This window comes from Bos mutus, chromosome 2 (genome assembly GCF_027580195.1).
Source record: "Bos mutus isolate GX-2022 chromosome 2, NWIPB_WYAK_1.1, whole genome shotgun sequence".
Taxonomy (NCBI): domain Eukaryota; kingdom Metazoa; phylum Chordata; class Mammalia; order Artiodactyla; family Bovidae; genus Bos; species Bos mutus.
The window spans coordinates 134,099,343-134,123,986 of NC_091618.1; the positions used below are offsets into that span (position 1 = coordinate 134,099,343).

The 24,644-nt window shown below is 39.6% G+C and overlaps 1 protein-coding gene across 1 annotated transcript in view; it reads right to left on the minus strand.

The window, feature by feature from the left end:
* Positions 1–941: 941 nt before the first annotated feature.
* PLEKHB2 (pleckstrin homology domain containing B2) overlaps positions 942–24,644 on the minus strand; it is a 49,239-nt gene continuing 25,536 nt past the window's right edge. The window contains 5 exon segments of the mRNA XM_070359963.1: positions 942–3,649; positions 3,652–3,738; positions 8,721–8,826; positions 21,528–21,617; positions 22,826–22,865. Coding sequence (XP_070216064.1) covers positions 3,603–3,649; positions 3,652–3,738; positions 8,721–8,826; positions 21,528–21,617; positions 22,826–22,865 — 370 coding nt within the window. The 3' untranslated portion in view covers positions 942–3,602.

Here is a 24,644-nt window from a genome sequence, read left to right on the forward strand (position 1 = left end):
TTTGTACTAGTTTATATATGCATGAAGAAAAACTCACAAAGGATAAATAAACCAGTATGAGTAGTTAAGCAAAGGGAAGGTAGGAAATGGGCAGACAGAAGACCCTTTAGTGAATCTTTTTCATTCTGAATCTATGTATGTATGTATGTGCGTGTGTGTGTGTGTGTGTGTGTATGTCACCTATTCAAAAACAACTAAAATATTTAAAAAAAAAAGAGCCAGAGACAGCATGACAAGATGAGAATGAAGTCCAGCTGAAAAGTATAACAGCTTACAAAGTCTGTGTGAATGTCACCCCTCCCCCATACCCAGAAATAACTGTCCCCAGGTAAAATACTAGAGAATTATTCTCTGAAGAAATGAAACCAAGAGACTCAGAGCTTTCAGATGAAGATTCCTCACCTTAAACTATGACAGGCAACCACACATCACAACTTAATGGAGGTCTGCAACAGAGGAGATAGACATAAAAGCCCAGAGGAGAGTAATTCAGAAACAAAAGAAAATTTTAAATAATTTTTTAAAACAAAACAACAAAAACACAAAGTCGTACCCAAAGATATCTGAAAAGTTACTGAACCCACACTGCCAAGTTGAGGAAGGTAACTGTGCTCTCAAGAAAAGAATGTTAACTTCTGAGCCTCAGTATCACTCAGTGTAACCAGGATAAATACCTCCTTTACAGAGTTAAGACAGGAATTTAACGAGTTATTGTTTTCTGATGACAATACATTCCCTAGCACTTAGGGAAAGCTCAAGAAATGGCATTCCTATTGCCTGTGATGCAGCAGAAAAAGCTGTGTTACTACAAAATAATTTTTTAAAAAAACAGATCAGTGTTTGCCAGAGGAGATAGTGGGGAATGGGAGAAATGCATGAACTGTTTTTATCTTTATAGTTTAAATAAACTGAATTTAAAAAAACAATAGAAGTCAGTGAAATATGCTTTAAGGTTAACAATCATTTAATGTATTAACATTTTCACTTATAAACATACAATTTGCATATACAGGGAAAAACTGGTTCAGAGAACACAACAGAATACTGGAGACAGGCAAGCAATCAGAAGAGAAAAGAAAATACCAACCCGAGGGGAAAAAAAATAGAACTGCATTCCATGCCGGTGTCTATAAACTTGGGAAGGAGAAAAAGATCGCACAGAATCACAATTAATGTAGAAAACAAACATGGGTCATTCTGCATCAATGGCAGGAACTTCTCCCATGATCCAGATCTTGCATCCCGGTCCGGCCCACTTCATGAATGTTGATCTGAAACACAGTTGCTCATCTCTCCCTTCTCTTTAAATCTAACCTTGAAGTTAACTCAAGAAATTAAATGCACAGAGCTAAGAAACAAGCAGACTGGCATGTGTGCAACATCAACGGCCAACTATTTAAAAGTGCACATGGAAATAAAATGCTGACTAAACATTTTACTTCAGTTAAAGTGAACAAGTTCCTTCCAACTCACCTAACTTCTTGATTTAGGACTACCTAAGCGAGGTGACCAAAAGATTGGCGTCTATGAGAACTGGAGCCAGGGAAATGAAGCATCTCAGCCCGTCTTTATGCTGAGCACGCATTTCCTCTCAGGATGAAGTCACTAGGGACAGTGAACTTCCAGACTCAACTACAGTTGCCCAGCATGGCTTGCCCAGCTAGGGACAGGGACTGGAGATGGGGGAGCACATGTATGTCAGGACTTCAGTCCACAGGTCCCCCCACTCTGTCAGGGGGCAGAACACAGGGAGACCATCTCCTTCAAGGGCATTTCAGTGACATAACTCAGTATCTGTGGTTCCAGTAATTCCTATTTCAAAATTAACATTCCAGTGCAACATTAAAAACTGAGTTTAGTATTTTGCTTGTAAAGGATACAGCTTGAATAATGATTACCATCTGAACAAAGCTATTCTGATTACATATGATGTAAAATAAGTAACATTTTTAACCATCAAAAGCAGTATTGTCATACATCACATGTGGCAACTTTCCACCACATGACACATCCAAAGACATGACAGCCAAGTATATTTCTTTTCAGCTGGAAACAGACTCTCCAGTGTCACCAAGTACAGTAGAATTGGCGAGGGAAACAGACCTGTGGTCACCACAACGTTCATTTGGCATCTGGTTTTCATACGGAGATAGATCTATTTAAGTCTGCCTTAGAGGTGGAGTGGACTGATAAGTGAAACAAAAGACTGTGTCTGTAACTGGCCACATAAAATAAAAACAGAATTTGTGCTAGGAGTGTATTTTATGGAAACATGGCCACATGGAGTATAGGTGCAGAGACCTTCAATGTGCCTTTGTAAATGTACATTTTTTTAAAACATGCGGGACAGAAAACTGGAACTGAAGTTTTAAAATTTACATAGCTAAAGAAATAAGAAAATTACAGAAATGCAGGACCCTTGGTTTTTCAGAGCTTCACATATAAATTGGGGCTCAAAATTAAATGGTTCAAGCTTCTCTGTGACACTAAAGTCAGAAATAAAAGCTAGGCCGGTGTCCTGGTCAGGTGGAAAGGTATCTTCAGCAGGTCATTCATGTCTCTGGGCCGAAATTCCCACCTATAACCTGAGTTTCCCCCACCATGCAGCACAGAGCTCAGGGGCAGCAACAGTGCCCAGTCCTACACAAGACAGGAGATGGGCTCATCAACAGCCTTCAGAAGGACATGAAACACATCCTCCGTGCAGCCCAATCCCCTGGAACAGGAACACTGCAACTATGGCTCTCATTTCACTTTCCTCACCATTCTCTTAATAATACTTTCTCAACAAGTAGAAAAATAAGCTATAAGTAGGCTGAAGTGGCAATAAAAAATGCCCAAAGCAAACACTAAAACCATGATGCCTCTGAAAAAGATAAATCTACCTCCACACACCTTTTTGTAGTTGTTGTGCCTTCTTCAAGTTTTAAATGATAAAGCCCTAAAATGTTGACACTCAAGTCTACTCCTAATTTGGGATGCTTTCCAAGTATCACTACCAAAAACAAACAAATAAGAATAAAATGAAAAAGCATCATTTTCAAGGGGGGAAACTGTCATCCCATCCATTGTCCTGAGCAGTCAGCTTTGCTGGAGCCCCAGAGGCTGTGGGATATCACACCGCTGCCTAAGGAAGGTTCCAGCCTATAACTCCTGAAGTAACATGCAGCCAGTTCTGGTCTGAGGTTTCAAAGTCCGACATTAAACCAAAAAAACTGCAGTTTTTCTTGCCACGGCCATTCACTCACTCATATATCACCATGTTACCAGCAAAACACTAAAATTATCCCTTAAGAAGTAAGGCCTAACTCTAAAAACAAAATGGCCTTTCAAAACAAGTGTGTTTAAATAAAGTATTGCGAGAGTTTTATAAGGAAACCCCTCGAATGAGCCAGTGCCGCCACAGAGTCCACATTTTAGCTAAACAGCAGTCCAAAGCTTTCTCTGCAGTACTTCTATGTACTTATAAGCATTTTGTCACTACTTTCAAAAGAACTATTAAACCTATTACTAAAAACATTTATAACAAACAGAAATGCCCTGCAAATCATATTATTGCACACGGGGTATCAGAAGCTATGCACGCCGAGGTTCCACGGACTCTAGAAGACCCAGAACAGAGACCCCAGGGCCATGCCTGTGGCTGCTCGGCCAGCATGCCCAGCGCCAGGTCACTGTCGTTGTCTCGGTACCGCTCACGAATGATGACTTGGTTTGCAGGCTGCTGTCCATAAAGCCCTGGAAAAGAAGGAAAGAACAGATTCCTGAGGAGCAGTTTGTGAAGCTCAACATTCACTCAGAAAGACAGCTCACTTGCCTGGGACCCTTCCTGAGGTTTCTCCATGCACAGCACTCCTCCTACAGACTCGTCTCCCTCAGAGAGCTAGGCATGGGGGGTGACTTTGGTGAGTGCTCCCCAGCTCTCCTTCACCACAGGTGAAGGGGACTCAGCTTGGCCGAGTGAGGGGGATACCCCATATTTTAAGATGGAACTAAGAGAAAATCAAGATGCTCAGTTTCCCAAGGTCCACAGTCCCGGACACTACAGACAGCAGAATCCTAATGAAGTTGCAAACCCCAGCCCACAGTGTCCGCTTCAGGCCCCATAGTGTTCATCAGGATGGCAGGCAGACCAGGAACACAGGAGACACATAAAGCCTAGAGACTGGGAGGGCCAAGGATCCCCATCCAGAAGTTAATGAATTTAAATTAAGCCTTAAATCTGCTAACGTAATCTGCTCTCCATTTTTAATGTTATGCCTTTATGGAGAAAAATATTTGTCAGAGGGAAAACATCTCAAAAACAAACTTTAAACAAATTTAAAGTTATTTGCACAATTAAAGTTCTCAATTGGAAATGTTTGTTTTCTTTTGTATTTCACAATATGTTGTCCAAAAGCTACTTAGCTTTAAAATTGTTCCCACAGGACTTCCCTGGTGGTGCAGTGGATAAGAATCCACCTGCCAATGCAGTGGACACAGGTTCGATCCCCAGACCAGGAGGACTCCACATACTGCAAAGCAACTAAGCCCGTGCACCACCACTACTGAGCCCACACTCCAGAGCCCACGAGCTACAACCGCTGAGCCCGCAGGCCCTACAGCCTGTGCTCTAAACAAGAGAAGAGCCCCCAGTCTCTGCAACCAGAAACAGCCCACATGCAACCACAAAGACCCAGCACAACTGTAAATAAATTTCCTCACATACAGTGTTAACTTTCCTCCTTGACCCATTATTCTCTTAACAGTTCAACCCTAGGAAAAGTGAGAAATTGATCCAATAGTGATATGTCCATGAAGAATGAAGATACTAAATGATAAGTGCTTACCAGTCTAAGCACTTACAGTGTTACAAGCATTTATATGTATAGACTCACTTAATCCTCACAACAATCCTAGGAGTTGAGCTCACTGTTATCCCTATTCTATAAACAGGCAAAGAGGGAGGTACGTGGGGCCTGAGCACAGTGAGTGCATGCCAACTCAGGCACTCTGGCTACAGTGTGCACTCAGACCCCAATGCCCCTGATATGATGAAGGAAAGAGAAGCATCAAAGCCACAGAGTAGGAAAATGAGACCATTATAAACCTAAAGGCTTATCAAGGTCAGACAATAACACTAGAAGCAAGGATTTTCTTTTTTTAATGTAATATTTAAACTACATAACTGGTGAACTGTAGCATTCATAATCACAGCCTTGAAATTTTAAAAATTTCAATTAGGCAACTCCAACTAGTAACATGTAATACAGCAGGACCCTATAGCTGACCTAATTTAAAGACCCCTGGAAAATCTAAATCTGCATTCCAGCTTTAGCTCCACAGAAGGACCCCCTCACTCCATGACCAGGAGCCAACTTCTCCTGCAGCTCATCTCTGCTCCTACCAAAAGCTAAGTCTTTACCAAAGTCAGCTGGGGAACATTTCCAAACTGTACTTAATTTAATTACCTAATTTAATCTTTACATAAATGATCCAAATAGGAATGTAGAAAAGGAAGATACTGAGATATTTTAAGAACAACTAAGTCAGATACTTTAGGCCTCCCTGGTGGCTCATATGGTGAAGAATCCATCTGCAATGTAGGAGACCTTGGTTCGATTCCTGGGTTGGGAAGATCCTGGAAAGACTAAATAAAGGCAGATAACTTTTACAAATTACTATCAAACCAAGAAATTGAGAATTACAAAATCTAGAGGTGTTCTCTCAGACTTGGCCCTGGAAACCACAGAGCAATTACGTGTCATGAGTACCATCTCGACAAGACAGAAACAGAGGACTCTAACCAAAGGAGCCAATTCAAACCAAAGACCTCAAGCCCACATCAAACGACAACTGAACAAATGTCCACTAGTGTGGGAAAATTAAAACAGAATACTTACAGTGTGTACACAGCACTTTTTAAATTTGTTGACTGACCACCGGTTTCAGTAATATTAAAGAGAGGCCTTTAACCTTCTCTGCACAACGGCCTCTATGGACACTGCAAGGCAGTGCGTCATGAAGCTGGCAAAGCACCAGAGTCCTAGAAAGGCCAAATGAAGAGCTCCTGTCTGGTTCCCAGCATGATGCTGCTGTGGGATGACCACAACTGAGCAGCCCTTTCACAGCAAGCACACTTACAGTGTGTACACAGCACTTTTAAAATTGGTTGGCAGGCATTTGGCTGTCATGAGGCAAATGCCAAATGCCTACCAATTGCACTCAGCCCTCAGCAGCAAGTTATCTGAGGTTGCACCGAGAATGCTGTCTCATTCTTCATGATGAAAGTCAAAGGCAGGGATGGAATTCTGTGTGTAAAAATTCCCTTCACAAGCACAAAACTTCTGCTCTTCTACAGAGTAAGAAACAGCTAGGATTATCCCAATCTATGGCCTAGGGGCTGAATAAAAGTCTGGCTCTCATCAGACAAATAGGCTAGGACTTAAAAACTGAACACAAACTGCAAAATAAATGGGAAAAAATAATTTATACAAGAGAAGATTTAATTTGTAAACAATTACACAATCTTTACCTTTGCCAGTAATCAGAAATGTAAACTAAGGCAACCTGGTTCCATGTTAAGATCTAGTGAGGTTATCAAAACTTTCAGAGCACGACAAAAACAGCAGGCAATTGTGATGCAACTGCAGAGAAACCAGCACATCAGTAACTCCTGGGGCATTATAAACTGGTGACCTACTCTGGGAAACAACTTAGTAAATGCACAGCATCAAGAGTTACTGTAATACCGTCAGATGAAATGAAATAAGTATAAACTTCCCTCAAAACAATCCAGAGCTGGGAAAAAGGTACAGATGAAACAAGATGCTGTAACTGTTAAAGTTGGTAACAGGTAAATTTAACAGCTCATTTACTGTCCTTACTGTAAACTTTTATAATTTTAAAATGTATCAAAACGTTTATGCCCTTTGACATATTAATATACAGAAATCAAAAATGTATTCTAAGACATACTTAACAGGGATAAAAAACAAACTGATTAGAAACAGTCAAAGCAATATCTATGACAGAAAAATTGAACAGAAAAAGTAAACAGCCAATACGTACTAGAAGACTTCATATTACCCCATATGATAGGATGCAATCATTAAAAAATACTAATGAAGATTATGTAGCCCTCTGGACAAAATATATAAAATTTTTAAATGAGAATGGAATGTAAAACGTAATGTAATGCCATTAACAAAACCAAACAAAATAAAGCAAACACACTCCAAAAAAGTAATGTAAGATAACAAATATGAAACTATTATTTTACAAGAAGAAAATAATTAAACAAAAATAGCTGTGCTAGGATCAGAGGATAGACAAATATCTCATTTTTTAGTATCATTATTTCACTGGTTTTCAACTTGACATAAAAAAAAAAAAATCAAGCAAGGCAAAACTCTTCAGAGTCTACACTACCTTAATGATCAGCATCAGATTCCCAAAACAGGTAACTGGAGAAACGCTCCTCTATTAGGTGCTAACGCACCACTAACCACCACTAACTGTGAGTCTGGGGAAATCCAGACTCTGTGGCAACCCCACTGGCTTCTTTGCGGCATTAATATCAGTGACCACTCACTATTCTGGTAACACTGTCCCTCCACTGCTTCTGCGATAAGGCACTGTGCTAGATTCCTGATCTCTCAGCAACCTCTAGGCTCCCATTCCAATCCATTCATCAGTTCACTCTCATGTGTGTCACTCTGACATGCCGTACTCACTGAGAACTGCACCTGCCTGACTTCACCTGCTCCCTGGGGTCTGGGTATGGCCTCACTCTTCAGGCCATCAGCCACATAGCTCAAGTCACCCTTGCCCTGGCTATAGGCTCCAGCACCACTGCCAGCATATTCTTGACCTCCACCCTATAGACGTCCCCCTGCCCAGGCTGCACCCAGGACTTGACGCTATCTCAGTTCAGTTCAGATGCTCAGTCATGTCTGACTCTTTGAGACCCCATGGACTGCAGCAGCCAGGCTTCCCTGTCCATCACCAACTCCCAGAGCTTGCTCAAACTCATGTCCATCAAATCGGTGATGCCATCCAACCACCTTATCCTCTGTCGTCCCCTTCTCCTCCTTCCTTGAATCTTTCCCAGCATCAGGGTCTTTTCCAATGAGTCAGCTCTTCGCATCAGGTGGCTAAAGTATTGGAGTTTCAGCTTCAGTATCAGTCCTTCCAATGAATATTCAGGACTGATTTTCCTTGTTGCTATCTACACAGGTCAATCGCTCATACCTAACACTTAGTTTCAGGTGAGATGAAAATGAAAGGAGTAAATATAAGCCTTCCCCAGGGTAAAATATAAGCCCTTCCATGCCCCTACTTCATCTGCAAAATGAAACATCACCTCCATAGTGAAAATTTTTGAAGCTACAACCAGAAGGAAAAAAACAGGAGAAAGATTACCTCTTATTCCTTAAAATGCGACTCTTAGGTTATTTGTTAATATAAGTGTATTGCAGTAAGTACAAATTCTCATCTTGGGAATGAATCTGAATACAACAGTGAAGTTTTAAAAACCAAGCCTACTCTAACTTTGTAAAGTAGTGTGAAAATATATAATGCTTTCTTTTTTTTTTTTCAATAGCACAGTGACTTGTCATCTATAACCAGAAAAATTACAGTTCACTTACCCCTAAACTGACAAATAAAAATTCCTCAGGCTTCACTGATCTACACACTAAATGATGAGAAACTAGGAATGAAAGGCTGGCATGAGTTACCTGCATACGGGTACTGATAGGGTACAGCATAAGCCTGTCCATTTGCAGCATAGACAACTTGAGTTCCTGGTGGGTATGCACCACTGTATGGACCATAGCCATACGCCTGCTGAAAAAGATATAAGCCCATTAGAAATACAATTTTAAAATTCAACATCCATTTACAATAAAAACTCTCAACCAAATGGTTATAAAGAGAACATATCTCAACATAAGAAAAACTACATATGACAAGCCCATAGCTAGCATCAACACTCAATGGATGATGAAAAGCTAAACAATTTCTCTATGATCAGGAACAAGACAATGATGCCTACTGTACCCACTTTTATTCAACATACTATGAGAAGGCCAAGTCAGAGCCATTTAGACAAGAAAAGGAAATAAAAGGCATCCAAACTAGAAAGGAAAAAGTACTGAGTTAGCCAAAAAGTTTGCTGGGGCTTTTCTGTAAGATGGTATGGAAAAAAACCAAATGAACTTTTTGGCCAACCCAATAAAACTGTCACTATTTGCAGATGACAGAATAGTATATAAAGAAAACCCTAAAGACTCTACAGAAAAAACTAAGAATAAATGAATTCAGTAAAGTTCCAGGATATAAAATTCATACACATAAATCTGTTGAATTTCAATACACTAGGAACAAACTTTCAGAAAGAGCAATTAGGAAAATCATACTATGTACAATTGCATCAAAACAATAAATTATGATCTTCCCGACCCAGGGAGCAAATCAGGGTCTCCTGCACTGCAGGCAGATTCTTTACTATCTAACACACCACGGAAGCCCAGGATAAACATACTACTACATATAAAATAGATAATCAACAAGGACCTGATGTATAGCACTGGGAACTCTACCCAAAACTCTGTAATAACCTATAAGGGAAAAGAACCTGAAAAATAATAGACATACATATATGTACAGATGAATCAGTTTGTTGTACACTTCAAACTAATACAGTATTGTAAACCAAGTATGTTGTTGTTCAGTCACTCAATCATGTCCAACTCTTTGCCATCGCATGGACTGCAGCACGCCAGGCTTCCCTGTCCTATCTCCGGGAGTTTGCTCAGATTCGTGCCCACTGAGTCGGTGATGCAGCCCAATCAGCTCATCCTCTGTTGCCTCCTTCTCCTACCCTCAATCTTTCCCAGCATCAGTGTTTTCCAATGAATCAGCTCTTCTCATCAGGTGGCCAAAGTATTGGAACTTCAGCTTCTGTCCTTCCAAAGAATATTCAGGGTTAATTTCCTTTAGGATTGACTGGTTTGATCTCCTTGCTGTGCAAGACACTCTCAAGAGTCTTCTCCAATATCACGGTGCAAAAGCATCAATTCTTCAGCACTCAGCCTTCTTTGTGGTCCAACTCTCACACCCTACATAACTACTTGAAAAACCATAGCTTTGACTATACAGACCTTTGTCTACAAAGTGATGTCTCTGCTTTTTAATACACTGTCTAGGTTTGTCATAGCTTTTCTTCCAAGGAGCAAGCGTCTTTTGTGGCTGCTGCCACCATCCACAGTGATTCTGGAGCCCAAGAATATAAAATCTATAATGTTTCCACTTTTTCCCCTTCTGTTTCCCATAAAGTGATGGGACCGAATGCCATGACCATATTCTTAATTTTTTGAATGTTGAGTTTTAAGCCAGGTTTTCACTCTCCTCTTTCACAAAGAGGCTCTTTAGTTCCTCTTTGCTTTCTGCCATTAGAGTGGTATTATCTGCATATCTGAGGCTGTTGATACTTCTCACAGCAATCTTAACTCCAGCTTGGGATTCATCCAGCCTACATTTTGCATGATACACTGTGCACATAAGTTAAATAAGCAGGGTGACAATATACAGCCTTGACATACTCCTTTTACCAATTCTGAACCAATCCACTGTTCCATGTCTGGTTCTAACTTCCTTCTTAAGCTGCTTACACGTTTCTCAGGAGACAGGTAAAGTGGTCTAGTATTCCCATCTCTTTAAGAATTTTCCACAGTTTGTTGTGATCCACACAGTCAAAGGATTTAGCATTGTCAATGAAGCAAAAGTACATGTTTTTCTCAAATTCCCTTGCTTTTTCTATGATCCAACAGATGTTGGCAATTTGATCTCTGGTACCTGCCTCTTCAAAACCCAACTTGTTTATCTGGAAGTTTTTGGTTCATGTACTCCTAAAGCCTAGATTGAAGGATTTTGAGCATAACCTTGCTAGCATGTGAAATGAGCGCAACTGTATAGTCTGAACATTCTTTAGTGTTGCCTTTCTTTGGGATTGGAATGAAAAACACCTTCTCCAGTCCTGTGGCCAAGGCTGAGTTTTCTCAATTTGCTGACATAATGTGTGCAGCACTTTTAACAGCATCATCTTTTAGGATTTGAAATAGCTCAGCTGGAATTCCATCACCTCCACTAGCTTTATTTGTAGTAATTAATTCTTCCTAAGACCCACTTGACTTCACACTCCAGGATGTCTGGCTCTAGGTGAATGACCACACCATCGTGGTTATCCGGGTCATTAAAATCTTATTTGTATAGTTCTGTATATTCTTACCACTTTCTTCATTTCTTCTGCTTCTGTGAGGTCCCTGCTGTTTCCTTTATTGTGCCCATCTCTGCATGAAATTGGTATCTTCCAATTTTCTTGAAGAAATCTCTAGTCTTTCCCATTCTGTTGTTTTCCTCTATTTCTTTGCACTGTTTACCTAAAAAGGCCTTTTTATCTCTCCTTGCTGTTCTTTGGAACTCTACATTCGGTTGGGAATATCTTTCCCTTTGTCATTTGCCTTTGGCTTGTCTTCGTTCTCAGCTGTTTGTAAGGTGTCCTCAGACCACCATTTTGCCTTCTTGCATTTCTTCTTCTTTGGGATGGTTTTGGTCACCACCTCCTATTCAGTGTTACAAACCTCCATCCACAGTTCTTCAGGCACCTTATTTACCAGATCTAATCCCTTGAATCTATTCGTCACCTCCACTGTATAATCATAAGGGCTTTGATTTAGATCATACTTGAATGGTCTAGTGGTTTTCCCTATTTTCCAATTTAAGTCTGAATTCTTCAGTAAGGAACTCAATCTGAGCCACAGTCGGCTCCAGGTCTTGTTTTTGCTGACTATAAAAACTTCTCCATCTTTGGCTGCAAAGAACGTTATCAATCTAATTTCAGTATTGACCATCTGGTGATGTCCACATGTAGAGTTGTCTCTTGTGTTGTTGGAAGAGGGTGTTTGCTATGACTAGTGCATTCTCTTGGCAAAACTCAACCTTTGTCCTGCTTCTTTTTGTACTCCAAGCTAAACTTGCCTGTAACAGCTTATCTCTTGACTTCCTACTTTTGCATCCCAATCTTCTATGATAAAGAACACTTTTCTAGTGTTAGTTCTAGAAGGTCTTGTAGGTCTTCATAAAACCGGTCAACTTCAGCTTCTTTGGCTTTAGTGGCTGGAGCACAGACTGGATTACTGTGGTGCTGAATGGTTTGCCTTGGAAACAGATGGAGATCATTCTATCATTTTTGAGATTGCAACCAAGTATTTCACTCTGAACTCTTTTGTTGACTATAAGGGCTAGTCCATTTCTTCTAAGGGATTCTTGACCACAGTAGTAGATACAATGGTCATCTGAATTAAATTCGCCCATTCCCATCCATTTTAGTTCACTGATTCCTAAAGTACTGATGTTCACTCTTGGCATCTCCTTCTTGACCATGTCCAATTTACCTTGATTCATGGACCTAACATTCCAGGTTCCTATTCAATATTGCTCTTTACAGCACTGGACTTTATTTTCGCCACCAGACACATCCACAGCTGAGCCTCATTTCCTCTTTGGCCAAGCTACTTCATTCTTTCGGACCTATTTCTCCACTCTTCCCCAGTATCATATTGGATACCTACTGACCTGGGAGGCTTATCTTCCAGTGTCATATCTTTTTGCCTTTTCATTCTGTTCATGGGGTTCTCAAGGCAAGAATACTTCAGGGGTCTGCCATTCTCTTCTCCAGTACATCACGTTTTATCAAAAGTCACCACCATGACCCATCTATCCATCACAGCATGGCTCACAATTTCACCAAGTTGCACAAGGCTGTGATCCCTGTGATCATTTTGGTTAGCTTTCCGTGACTGTGGTTTTCATTCTAGAGGTGGTGGGATTATAGTCAAGTATATGCTAATATAAGTACACTTGATATCTAAGTATATCAAGTATACTCTAATATAAAATGAAAATTATAAAACAAAACAAAAAAGCAATAAAATGGCTAGGATAAATTTAACCAAAGACGTGAAGGGCCTATACACTGAAAACTATACAACAGTGATGAAACATATTGAAAATACAAATAAATGAAAATATATTCCAAGCTAATGGATTGGAAGAATAATTAAAATGTCCATACTATCCAAAATAATCTATAGATTCAATGCAATTCCTATCAAATTTCCAATGGCATTTTTTGTAGAAATATGGAACTACAAAAGACCCAACATAGCCAAAGAAAGAAGAATAAAGCTGAAGGTATCATGCTCCCAGATTTCAAACTAAACTACAAAGTAATGACAACAGTATGGTATTGGCATAAAAATAGACACAGAATCAATGGAACAGGAGAACCCAGAAACAAACCTACATATACATGGTAAATTCACTTACCACAAAGGAGCCAAAAATATACAAAACAATGGGGAAAGGAGAGTCTCTTCAATAAATGGTGCTGAGAAAGTTAAGATAATCATATGCAAAAGAATGAAATTTGACCATACATGGTATCTTATACCATACACAAAAATTGACTCAAAGTGGACTAAAGATGTAAAATCTTGAAACCCTAAAACTCCTAGAAAAAAATCATAGGTGATAAGCTCAACAGTGGTTACAGTGATGATTTTTTTGGATCTGATTCCAAAATCAAAGGCAACAAAAGCAAAAATGTGAGACTACATCAAACTAAAAAGCTCCTGAACAACAAAGGAAATTGTCAACGAAATGAAAAGGCAAGCTATCAAATGGGAGAAAATATTCACAAATCATGTTATCTGATAAGAAGTTAATATCTAAAGTATCAACATATAAGGAACTCATACAACTCAAAGGCAAAAAACAATCTGATTATAACAGACCAAAGAACTAAATAGACATCTTCCCAAAGAAGAAATACAGATGGTCAACAGGCACATGAAACGATATTCAACATCACTAATCATCAGGGAAATGCAAATCAAAACCACAATGAGTATCACCTCGCACTTGTTAGAATGACTATTATTAAAAACACAAAAAATAACAACTGCTGACAAGGATGTGAAGAAAAGGGAACCCTCAAACACAATTATTAAAATGATATTAAAATGATTAAAATGATATTAAAATGATAAGATTTTATCTTATCTGGTGCCTCCTGTATCTAAAACAATAATAGAAGGAAGTTTCTCTAAAAATTAAGAATAGAATTACCAGTTGATTCAGCAATTCCACTTCTGAGTATTTATTCAAAGGAAACAAAAACACTAACACAAAAAGGTATCTGTATCCCCAAGTTCAATGCAGCATTATTTACAATAGCTAAGATACAGAAACAATGTAAAGTGTCCATCAATTAACAAACATATAAAGAAAACGTGGTCCAAATATGCAATGGAATATTATTCTACCATTAAAAAAGGACATCTTGCCTTTTTTTGTCCGCATGGATAGACCCTGAGTTTTTGAAAGAAGTCAAAGACAAATACCATACGATCTCATCTGTATGTGGAATCTATCTTTAAAACAAAAACAAAAAAAAAGTTCACAGATACAGAGAACAGACTGGTAGTTGCCAAAGAGGAGGGGGAACCAGAGAGGTGGGGTGGCGGGGTGGGCAGGGAATGAACAAATTGGGTAAGGGAATCAAAACGTACAAACTTCCAGTCATAAAATAAATAAGCCATGGGGATATAATGCACACCACGGTGGCTATAGTTTATACTACTATACTGCATATTTGAAAGTTGCTAAGACAGTAGATCTTAAAAGTTCTCAGCATTTAAGAAAACAATTCTTTACATACGGTGACATGTTAAACAGACCTACTGCAGTGATGATTTTGCAATATATACCAATACAGATTATGCTGTACAATGGAAACTAACATAGTGTTGCATGTCAAATACACCTCAGTTTTTTTAAACACAATTTGAAACAACTGGCAATGTATTAAAATTGGTTCTCCAAATTCCAGTCTATAAAGTATGACTGTTGCTGCTGCTGCTGCTAAGTCGCTTCAGTCGTATCCGACTCTGTGCAACCCCACAGACGGCAGCCCACCAGGCTCCACCGTCCCTGGGATTCTCTAGGCAAGATCACTGGAGTGGGTTGCCATTTCCTTCTCCATTGCATGAAACTGAAAAGTGAAAGTGAAGTCGCTCAGTCGTGTCCGACCCTCAGCGACCCCATGGACTGCAGCCCACCAGGCTCCTCCGTCCATGGGGTTTTCTAGGCAAGAGTACTGGAGTGGGGTGCCATCGCCTTCTCCGTAAAGTATGGCAGTCTATTAAAAAAGTAAAGAATATGAGACAGTGTGCTCATATACTTTAAGGTTCTAAAAATACAAACCCATAACTGAAATCTACTTTCAGGCTATAAAATAAAGAAGGCAGAAAAACACAACAAAAAAGAGAACTGGACTTGCCAGTGATTCTAATTTCAATTCAGCTCTGCCATTAACCTGACCTTCAGTAAGTCATCTATCTATAGGCCTTATATTGTTCATCTTGAAAATGATCAGTTTGGACTAAGTGATAAATGAGATTCATCCAACGTCAGTTTTCTCTTGGTAAAACCAACCTAGTAGCAAAACCCTTCCCACAAAACCCTCCCCAGTCCAATTTCCAGAAGTTCCTGAGTGGAGAATATAAAAGACTGAGGCTACTGAGGAGTCTGAAGACAGAGGCCTGGACAGGTGACTGGCAGTTTTCCAACAGAACATGCCTATGAAAGAACACAGCCAGAAATGAGCAGTGGACTGCTTCCATTGACCAAGTAAAGGACTGGAAAGCATGGAGATAAAAGGCCTGGCCTCCCTTCCGGAGCTCACAGCTGGTGGGAAGGTAGATGTGTTTACAGACAATTACAATTATTGTTACTATGTGACAAAGGCTACCACACAGGGAGCAGCTGCAGCCTGGCAAATACACAGGTAGATCTGAATCTGTTATCTTACAAAAGCAGGAGATAGGACTTATGCTTTTGGAGGATAAAATAGATGCAGATGTTTTCCCTATTCTTCCTGCTACATACAACTGAAAACCCTGGACATTACACATACAACAAACGTAAGGAGACTATGAAAGGTTGAGAGAAGGCGGTCAACTGTCTGCGGACTTCATGACCCTAAGAAGGACATGCAGTGAGTCCCCTGGGTTTTCTTTTTGCCTCCTACATCCTAGACTGGATAAAGTAGAAGTGGCAACACAGAAATGCCAGTATGTGCAGACCTTTCCTTGTCTTCCTCAAAGAAAGCCTGTTGTCTCTACCCAAAGAACCTGGGAAGGTAATCTAGCAAGAGAGACCATTTTTAGGCAATACCTGCTCCACTCCAACCAAACAACACGAAAACAGCTGTGGCTATTACTTCCACCAGCAAAGTTAAGTCTGGAGAAAGGCTCTCTCCCACCCCATCCTGAACAGCGTCAGAGAAGGTCAAGTAGGAAGCTGGAAATATCATCCCTGTCGGACAGAAACATGGCAGCCCCAGTCCCATGCCGGTGTCAGTGGAGACCATGCAGGGAGCCAGAACTTTCATCTCTGCCCAGCGGAAACAAGGTGCCCCTTCCCATCCTGCTGGGGTAGGATCAACAGGGACCGAGTGGAGAAGAAGTACGTTCACAACCTCTTACCGGTAACCATTGTTATATAGTTACAGAGTGGCTTATGGGAAACAGCTGAAAATGTCCCTCCACCTCCCAGGCAGGCTGGTGTCAGCAGAGACCTAGAGAAGGGCCTGAATTCCCAGCCCTCGAGAAGTGACAATGAACCACAGTCAATTGGGATCCAGTGGAAGACCTGGACTTCCACCCTTCACATGGAAGAAACAAAGCAAGCCTCACCCACCTGAGAAGCATTAGAAGGAACTCTGCCAAAATGCAGGACTTGAATAGATTCAGTCTTATAATACTTAAAATTTCCAGGTTTTGATAAAAAATAATTTGTCATACCAAGAACCAGGAAGATCTCAAATTGAAATGAGAAAAGACAAAAGAGACGAACACCAAGGTAACAAAGATGTTGGAATTACCTAGGAAGGACTTTAAAGCAGCTACCATTAAGAGAAATTACAGACAGGTGGTAATGACCTTACCACAGGTGACACAGTGGTAAAGAATCTGCCCACCATTGCAGGAGATGCGTGAGGGTTCAATCTCTGAGTCAGGAAGACCCCTGGAATAGAAAATAGCAACCCACTCCAATATTCTTGCCTGGAAAACTCCATGGACAGAGAAGCCTGGCAGGCTATCATCCATGGGGTCACAAAGAGTCAGACATGACTGAGAGACTGAGCAAGCATGCGTCATTAAAATATTTCAATAAGTAAGAACACATTTGAGATACATTTAAAACAAAAACAGGGTCTTCATAAAACCAGAAAAATCTCTGTAAAAACTATATAAAGATATAGATCAAGAATAACCAAACAAAAATTTTGGAAATAAAAAAATAAATTGTTCAATGAAGAGACTCAACAACAGAGATGATGAGTAAGCAATGAACATGAATATAAAGAGTAGAAATTACCCAGTTAGAACAAAGAAAAAACAGGTTAAAGAAAAAAAAAGATCAAAAACTTTTAAACATGTGGAACATCTAATATCTGTGTCATTAGTTTTAGAAGAGAAAGAGGGTGGGGCTAAAAAAAAATTCCAGAAATAATAGCTTAAAATTTCCCAAATTTAGCAAGAAACATAAACCTGTGTGAAAATGAATGAACACCAATAAGACTAACCCCAAATGTACACTTCACAGGCAAACCTCTGAAAACCAAAGACAAAGAGAGCAGCCAGAAACTACGCACTGCCTTTAAGGGGGAAGAAAATTCGAATGATAGCAAATGTCTCATCAGAAATCAGGAGGACCAAAGGAAAAAGCACTCATTTCCCCAGGGCTGAAAGAAATGTCAACTCAGAATTCTGTACTAGTGAAAACATTCTTCAGAGAAAAAGATGAAATTGAGACATTCTCAAAAGAAGGAAAATGGAAAATGTGTTGCTAGCAGATCTGTCCTAAGAAAATGACAAGAGGAAGTTCACTAAACAGTAAATAATAAAAAAAGAAATCTGGAAACATCAGGAGGTAAGAAAGTATGGTCACACCAGAATACATGTAAATATAATAAAACCACATACTGATCTTTCTAAGTTTGACAGCCATATTTTTTTATACACCATCAAATTCTCAATACATGTAAAAGAAATACGTAAAACAATGATACCAAACGAGAGAGAAAAACGGAATTTAGAGGTAATGGTTTGGGCTTCCTTGGTGGCTCAGCGGTAAAGAATCCATCTGCCAGTGCAGAAGAGACAGGTTCAATACCTGATGTGGGAAGGTCCCACGCGCCACAGAGCAACTAAGCCTATGCACCACAACTCCTGAGCCTGTGCTCTAGAGCCCAGGAGCCTCAATTACTGAGCCCGTGTGCTGCAGCTCAAGATGCCCCCACACCCTAGACCTACTGCTCCACAACAACAGAAGCCACTGCAATGAGAAGCCTGCACATCACAACTACAGAGCAGCCCCCACTTGCCACAACTAGAGAAAAGCCTGTGCAGCAACGAAGACCCAGCACAGCCAACAATAAATAAATACATACAATCATAGAGGCAATGGTTTGACACTTCACTGCACTTGATAAAATGCGATCATTTGACTGAAAAACATGTATATATGCATAATAACTAGAACAACCACTAAAATATTAATAGCAATACAAAGAGATACTCAAAACATTACAGATAAATCAAAATGTAATTCTAAAACATGTTCTATGGGAATTCCCTGGTGATCCAGTGGTTAGGACTCCATGCTTTGACTGCTAAGGGCCCAGGTTACATCCCTGGTCCAGGATAAGGTCCCACAAGCCATGTGGTACAGCCCAAAAAAATAAAAATAAGTAAAATAAAATAAGACATGTTCCAATAATCCACAAAAGGCTTAAGACAAAGAACAGAGACATGAAAAATAGAGCCAAAAACACAAACACTAAAACAGCACGCTTAATGTATCAAAATCACATTATATGTAAATGATCTACAGGAAAGGATGACTGATGTGTTTTAATACAAACTTGAAACAAGTATTATATAAGCTTTGAGATCCATAATATTATATTGTAATTATGTAAAGTAATAAATATTGCCACAATGGCACTCATTTACACTATAGAAAGGTCTCAAAGTAACACGGTACACCTTAAACTTACACAATAAAAACGTAAATGTCTTAAATATACCAACCTCAAGTTAGAAATTTGTCAGGTGAGGGGGTGAGGGCATGACCCAACTACATGTTGCCTATAAGAAACTACATGTTGCCTATAAGAAACACGCTTCCATGTAATACGTACATTGAAAGAAAAAAGACTAAGCCCATGCACCACAACTACTGCGCTGTAAAGAATCCACCTGCAACGCAGGAGACACAGGAAACACAGGTTCGATCCCTGGGTCAGGAAGATCCCCTGGAGAAGGAAATGGCCATCCACTCCAGTATTCTTGCCTGGGAATTCCCATGGACAGAGGAGCCTGGAGGGCTACAGTCCATGGGTTGCAGAAGAGTCGGACATGACTGAGCACGTAAGCACAAGCTTTACTTGCGTGCCTGCTATGTGTGTGTGCATGCCAGAGCCTGGGAGCTGCCACTACTGAGCCCGCGTGCTCCAACTACTGAAGCCAGCGTGCCCTAGAGCCCAGGCTCCACAACAAGAGAAGCCACCACAATGAGAAGCCCACGCACTGCACCTGGAGAGCAGCCTTCGCTGCCACAGAAAAAGCACACGCACAGCAATGAAGGCCCAGCACAGCCAAAAATAAATATAAAGAAGTAAACAAACACATAAATTTAAAAATGAACTGCTAATGGAAATGACTTGTATGTAAACACCAGGACTACGAACTACCGGAAGGTAACACAGGAGAAAACCTTGGGAAACGTGGTCTAGGTGAAGTGTTAAACGTGACAACGAACACGATCCATACAAGGAAAGACCATAAATTAGACTGTATAAAAACTGTGAAAGGCACTGTCAAGAGAATAAAAAGATACGTTACAGATCACAGATCTGACAAAGGATTATTCCTATCTCAAACATATACATAAGAACTCTCAAAACTCAACAATAAAAAAATTAAAACAATTAGAAAATGAGCAAAAGACAAGAAAACACAGCTTACTTGAACAGCATACACAGATGGCAAATAAGCACAAAAGATGTTCGGCATCACAAGCTACTAGGGAAATGCAATTAAGATCACAATGAAATATCACTACACACCTACTGAACAGTTAAAATAAAAAAGTGACAATACCAAAAGCTGGTGGGATACAGAGAAAATGAATCATTCACACCCTAATGATGGAAAAGTGAAATGGTAGAAAAATTCTGGAAAGTAGTTTGCCAGTTTTTTAAAAAACTAATCATATACTTTAATATATTCAACTTAGCAACTGCATTTTTGGGCATTTATTCCAGAGAAATAAAACTTTATGTCTGCACAACAACCTGTACGTGAGGGTTCACAGTAGGTTTACTGGTAACAGCCAGAATCTAGAACCACCAAAATGTCCCCCAACAGGTAAATGTCCCTCAACACAAAATGTGGTACACTCCTATCATGGCATACCATTCAGCAATAAAAAGGAACAGACCACCGACACACGCAACAATTTGAATGTTGCGATTTAACAATGCAACAAGGGCACTGTGCTGAGTAAAACCATCAAACTCAAAAGATCACAAGCTGTATGATTCTGTTTACACACACTGTGGAAATGACACAAGTATATAGATGGCCAACAAAGCAGTAATTGACAGCAGTTAGGGAAGGGGAAGGAGGGTGTGACTGTAAGAGGGTGTAGTAGGAAGAGGATATTATAAACAGTTTTACGTCTTGATTGAGGTAGTAGATACACATATCTACATGCATGATAAAATGACAGAACCAGATATAAACACTACACCAATTTCAAACTTCTGGTTTTGATTTCATTTACCATGTAACAGCTAGGGAACAGGGTAAAAAGTACATGAGATTTTTCTTTGCAATTTCTTGTAAGTCTACAATTATTTAAAAGTGAAAAGAAAAAAAAAAAAAGGCAGAAGTGCCTCCCGCAACAGAGGCTTCCATATGCAGCACTGAACCCCTGGCCCTCTAATTAGGGCACACCCAGAGGGGTTTGGCGTGTGACTTTCAGGTTCTGGTTTTGTTTCTTCAAATTAAAAAAGCATTTTTTTCTGATTATAAAGAGTATTCAAGTAAAAAAATTAAGTATAAACTTAGATCATCAGAATCATATTATTAATACCATGATTCATTTTTGGGTCTATCTTGAAAATATGAACATGAAAATTATATAAAGCAGGTGCTTTATGAAAGCAAAAGACAATAGATAATCTGTTTAAGAGAGAAAAAATTTTAAAGAAGGAAAGGGTTTCAAGTACATTTCTAATTTCTCTAATACTGTTTGGCTCAAAGTTTTCTTTTAGTCAAAAGGATGGTAGCACAGAGACCCCAAGTTTCCCTCAGTTGGATTCTGTAAAGTGAAGATCTGCTCCCTACCTCAGGGGTTGGTGCAGCATACGCTGTGTAAGGAGGTGGGGAGGAAGCCACAGCTGTCTCATCATACATGACTTCTGAGCCAACATAAGCCTTGAGAGGAGAGAAATTGTGGGAAAAAAAAAAAATTAAAGGCCAAAAAGTTTAATCTTTGAAAGGCAAATATAACAACTTTCTGAGAAGCAATGACTAGCAAGATGACCTTCTCCTTGCCCCCCACCCTGCATTTAGTGTCCTTTGAATTAAAGAGGAGTTGGTCCTCCTCAGTCACCAGTAGAGGGTAAAAGAGTTCTCACTGCCCAAGAAAGCCACAGAGCCTCCAGTGTTACCCAGGCCCTTTAAAAGATGTTATACCACTCTCAACAAGACTTTTGTTCACAAATAAAAATCCTACAGTCTGAAATGTAGCAGGCAGGGATATGTCCTGCACTCACAATCTGGTTTCTACACTAAAAACTTTTTAAATCTTTCATTAAATTACCCCTCAGTGGAAAACAAAAATACATGTGCTCCTTTAAAAAAAATACACATAGAGAATCACCTTGGCTCTTGTCCTTAACTATATGAATCATCAATACTAAATAACTTCATTCAAGTAGAGAATTTTCATCAAAGAAAAGGTAATGGGAGTTTTAGAGTATGCTTAGGAGGAAGAATAGTCCTGAGCTAAAAAAACTAGTAAAAAATAGCATTTGAATATTAAGTCTTTTTACTTTCTTTTCCCACCTGTACAATTCATTTTAAAAGCTCCATCTATCTGTTTCTTTTCCTCCTAGAGAAATAAAGGAAAAAATAAAATCCTATCTGAAGAATGAAAGAAAATGTTGACAATAGGGAACTGCCTTTTACTCCCTGACAGACACAAAGATGGTACCACTAGCCTCTACAAATGGGGTTTACTGTCTCAGTTACCTCCTAAAGTCAAAAGAAACTAGAGACAAGTACAAGATTCAAAAATGTCTATTTCACAGGCTGAGATGCTATACATGGAAAGGGCCCTCAATCCCTTTTGTGCCTTCTCTGCAAACCACAGCAGAATTCAAAGTGCTGTAAATCTTTGTGAGATACAGACATTTCTAAAAAATCACACTGGGATTAATGTGCCTGTGTTAGACTGGCTCCTGCTAAAATGTTTTCCAAAATCCAGCTGTCAGTGAAACTCAGCCTGTCTATCTCTGCTTGCTCATCCAGGGCCGAGTGGCAAAAAACATTGCCATTTTCCTTCTTACCCTCCTACTCTCCCATTTTTTTACAGCAAGACTATGAGAAAACATTGTAAGTGACTGCCATTAGCAACTTACTGTGTTTGTCCTGGAATCCTGGAGTGTAAACTTCCAGGCCCTAAAGAAAAGAAAAAGAAAGAGGTACTTTATTTGAGGCAATCCAACATCCATCTCAATGGTTCTCAAAACCTGGAGTGGCATCAGAACTTTTTAAAAACCTTGTTTTAATAACAGACTTTTAGCTCTTTTCATACTGTTCGTGGGGTTCTCAGCCACCTTACCTGCCTCCTGAGAAATCTGTATGCAGGTCAAGAAGCAATAGTTAGAACTGGACATGGAACAACAGACTGGTTCCAAATCGGGAAAGGAATATGTCAAGGCTGTATACTGTCACCCTGCTTATTTAACTTATATGCAGAGTACATCATGTGAAAGGCTGGGCTAGATGAGGCACAAGCTGGAATCAAGACTGCCAGGAGAAAGATCAATAACCTCAGATACACAGATGATACCACTCTTTTGGAAGAAAGTGAAGAAGAACTAGAGCCTCTTGATGAAAGTGAAAGAGGAGAGTGAAAAAGTTGGCTTAAAGCTTAACATTCAGAAAACTAAAATCATGACATCTGGTCCCATCTCTTCATGGCAAATAGATAGGGAAACAATGGAAACCGTGACAGACTTTATTTTGGGGGGTCCAAAATCACCACAGATGCTGACTGTAGCCATGAAATTAAAAGACACTTGCTCCTTAGAAGAAAAGCTATAACAAACCTAGACAGCATATTAAAAAGCAGTGACATTACTTTGCCAACAAAGGTCCATCCGGTCAAAGCTATGGTTTTTCCAGTAGTCATGTATGGACGTGAGAGTTGGACTATAAAGAAAGCTGAGCACCAAAGAGTTGATGCTTTTCAACTGTGGTGTTTGAGAAGACTCTTGAGAGTCCCGTTGCCTGCAAGGAGATCCAACCAGTCCATCCTAAAGGAAATCAGTCCTGCATATTCATTGGAGGGACCAATGCTGAAACTGAAACTCCTGGCCACCTGATGCAAAGAACTGACTAATATGAAAAGACCCTGATGCTGGGAAAGATTGAGGGCAGGAGGAGAAGGGGACAACAGAGGATGAGATGGTTGGATGGCATCACTGACTCAATGGACATAAGTTTGAATAGGCTCTGAGAGTTGGTGACAGACAGGGAAGCCTAGTGTGCTGCAGTCCATGGGGTCGCAAGAGTCAGACACGACTGAGCAAATGAACTTAGCCCTTACCTCATGACTCACTCAGTCAACTCACTTGAGACATGCACTAGGAATATATAATATGTAAAGAAAAAAATCTACAGTATTGATACATATGTAATATTTAAACTATAATCTATATTATAGTTTTTCCTTTTTTTTTTTTTGGCTGAGCTGCAGGTATATGGGATCTTAGTTCCCTGACCAGGGATTAACCCATGCTCCATGTAGTGGAGGCATTGAGTCTTAACTACTGGACCACCAGGGAAGTCCTTCACTTTTAAATAAATATAAAATGCACCATGCTTAATTAACTGCACTAAACCTATACTTTATCAGGCCATGTTACAGACACAGATCTATTAATATTTGATTTTTTAAATGGCTACATAAAGTTCCACATATGAGATACAGAAGGTCAGCAATATTTTGCACTTAAAAATAATGCTGGTATTTGAGAAGCTGATATATAATAAATTAAGTTTAAGGTGTACAATATGATGATCAGAATCACATATAATATAAATTGATTGCTGCAATAAGGGACCTCTACCCCTACACACCTGATTAATTTTTTACTTCTTTGGTGATAACATTTAAGATCTACTCCCTTAACTTTCAAGTATATGAAACAGAACTATTAATTATAATCACTG